Below are 2,908 nucleotides of genomic sequence, written 5' to 3'. Positions count from 1 at the left end.
GTACAACTATGAAATCTAAATTATCCAGTTTGTGTTTTCATAATTACAATGTTTTAACCATAACATGTTAACATTGATGCGTTAATATAACAAAAAAAATTCAAATTAAAAATTAATTACTAAAAAAAAATTTGTTTATATTTCATTTAATGCTTAATGGAACACGTGGTCGATCAACCTTTTAATACTTCCATTGAAAATTATTTCAAATATTCAAAAGCACTATATGCAAATTGGATATTTCTTTCTTCCCTTGCATTAGACGGTTCTACTAATACCCTCTGCAACTTTTCATTCATTTGTTTTCGCTTCTTTTCCTTTTTCTTTGTAAAAAGCGTCCCCAATGGCGTGCACTGAAAAGACCAAAATAGTTATAAAATTAGAATTTAATTGTTATATATAATTAAAAGTATACGAATAATTTTTTTATGCAATAAATGTTTGTTTACTTTAAGAAGAATGGTCAGTAACAGAATAACTACCAAAGATATTAGAGCCATTATAATATAATTTTTATATAGTATTAAATATCTATTTAAACTAGATTCATGAAGTTCAATGCCATCCCCCGTAGTAGCCGATTCCTTTGTATCCATGTCTGGAGCAACACCATATTGTTCACTTAATTTATTTCTTTCAGAATTATCTTCACTAATAGGTGCACCTGTAATTATAACAAGCGTGTGAGAATTTGTGTCAGAAGGCATAACAGAAGTGCATAAACATTTGGCCCTTATGCATTTCTTTTATGGATTAACAACTGTGTATGCAATTGGTATTATTTATAAGAGGCAATTTTTTAGGAATGTTTACTTTTTGCATAATTTGACTCGTGTGATACACATATGCCATGGGAAGAGGGTGAAGATCCTCCAAGATTTTTTTGTGAACATATATGTAATTGTTGTTCCTCTCCCAATTTATCATATTGGCGTGATTCTGGTTGTTCCCTTTGTTTTGATTCTTTTCCTTCTGCTTCTGAATCCTCCTGATGTTTTTGAGTAATCTGTGATCCATGAGATGATACATCCTGTAAATTTTGTAGAATTTTTTACAATAGCATAAGTATTTATAATCGTTATTTCGTACCATAGAAGTTGCACGACTGTAGGAATCATTAACAGTAAAAGTTAAATCACATTCATATGAAGAATGCAGTGAATCATCAACAATATTACTATTTTTCTTATCAATATATAATTTCCAAGAACTAGTGTTATTAATTATTCCTACAACGCAAGTAATTTCATCAGTACTTACCCCACTACGAGGATTTTCAACAGCGTCATAACTTTCAGGATTTTCTTCAGTAGGTTTAACACCAGAGACTTTACTCTGACAATTTACTCCATGAGAATTTTCACATCCAGGAGTTAAAGGATTAGCATCTCTATCGCCTGCAGGTAAATGAACAGGAAGTACTTTATCATAATTTGCAGTCTTAAGGTCTACACTAACGGAATCTCCAGAAAAAACAGATATCCTATCAGTAACTACACTATTAGCAACTATCTGTTGAGAATGTCCATCAACATTTTCTCCTCTACCAGGTGTCCCTCCAGTAAGATTCTCTGGACAGGAAGTTTTAGCACAATCCTTATCACTAGTGCTTTTACCTTCAACACTTTCAACACCAGTAGCATGTTCACCAAGAGATTCACCACTTAGATCTTTATTACCATGTGGGCCACCTTGATGATTATTTGTTTCTAAAACTATTAATGGAGTAGTACTAATTGAAAGAGATCCTCCGTCAGAGATACTCTGTGAAGAAGCATTTCTTGGATGGGGGTCTAATATGTTTTCTTTTTTAAGAGCGGAGGCGGATGCACTTTGCGTCTGAGTCTCCGTTTGTCCAGAAACTCCTGAATGGGTATTATCCCTTTGTTCAGGTGCTGTATTATCAGCTACAACAGAAGAAACAGAATGGCCTATGCCTGTTTGTGACTGTAAATTTAAGCTTCCAGTTCTTGATCCTGGTACAGCAGCATGGTTTTTACCTTGATCATCGGAATTTTGTCTACTTGAAGTTGTAGCTTTGGATGCTAATACAGCAGCTGTTGGCTTGGTTTGGGGTTTCGCTTCTGTTGGTGCTGCTGGTTCTTTACAATCATTTGGCCCTTTACAGGATCCTTTTGTTTTTGGATTTGATGAAGCAGTTCTTTGAGCTTGCCGCGATGGATTATTACATCTACCGTTTGTAGAACATCTCTTCATAAATTTCTTTATATTATCATCTTCAATTAAAGGAACTTTTATATATCGTTTTGTATAACATTCCTTTAAACTATTATTTTTTTCTGTTATATATTTATTTAATTTTTCCCATGCTCTGTAATAATTCCCAGAATTATTTTTTTCAAAATTGTCAATTGCTTGTTCGATTTCTTTTTTATATGAAGCATAATCATTTATGCATTGAGCATCACCGTACCTATTGTAAAAGTTAATGGGTCCAATAAATCTTCCAGTAAGCCAATTCGTCATTTTTTATTATATAATCTTCCCTATTCTTCATATAAATAAATAATTTAAAAAAATAGTTTACGTATAAATATAGACACATTTGCAAGGTAGGTTTTACTTTTTTCATATTATGACATTATATTGTTACAGTTTCGTTTATATTAATAATTATAACAGTAAATGTTATGGATGTGTCTTGGCATATCAATAATAGGTTTAAAAAAATAATGTATTAATGATTAATATATTAACAGTTGCACATAAATCATTATTTATGAGAGAAGCAGAAAGGTAAATGATCCAAGTAACACATGTTTAAAGTGTTTTAACATATTTTCTATGTCCTATATATATATACCACAAGAGGCGATATAACCAAATATGAAATTTTGGAATTAATTGGTGATGAAGTATACGTAGAGTGGTAAATTTAATATATACT

General features: G+C 31.5%; 1 protein-coding gene across 1 annotated transcript; it reads right to left on the bottom strand.

Moving 5' to 3' along the window:
- Window positions 1-753: 753 nt before the first annotated feature.
- PVX_006080 (variable surface protein Vir18-related) lies at window positions 754-2,487 on the bottom strand (the record flags this gene model as incomplete). The annotated part of the gene is made up of 1 exon (XM_001612465.1): window positions 754-2,487. One exon carries the CDS (start codon window positions 2,485-2,487, stop codon window positions 754-756), a length of 1,734 nt encoding a protein of 577 aa, XP_001612515.1.
- Between the last annotated feature and the right edge of the window lie 421 nt (window positions 2,488-2,908).

This window comes from Plasmodium vivax, genomic scaffold (genome assembly GCF_000002415.2).
Source record: "Plasmodium vivax scf_3952 genomic scaffold, whole genome shotgun sequence".
Taxonomy (NCBI): domain Eukaryota; phylum Apicomplexa; class Aconoidasida; order Haemosporida; family Plasmodiidae; genus Plasmodium; species Plasmodium vivax.
Note: the sequence above shows the minus strand (reverse complement) of the source record. Positions and strands in the feature narration are given on the sequence as shown.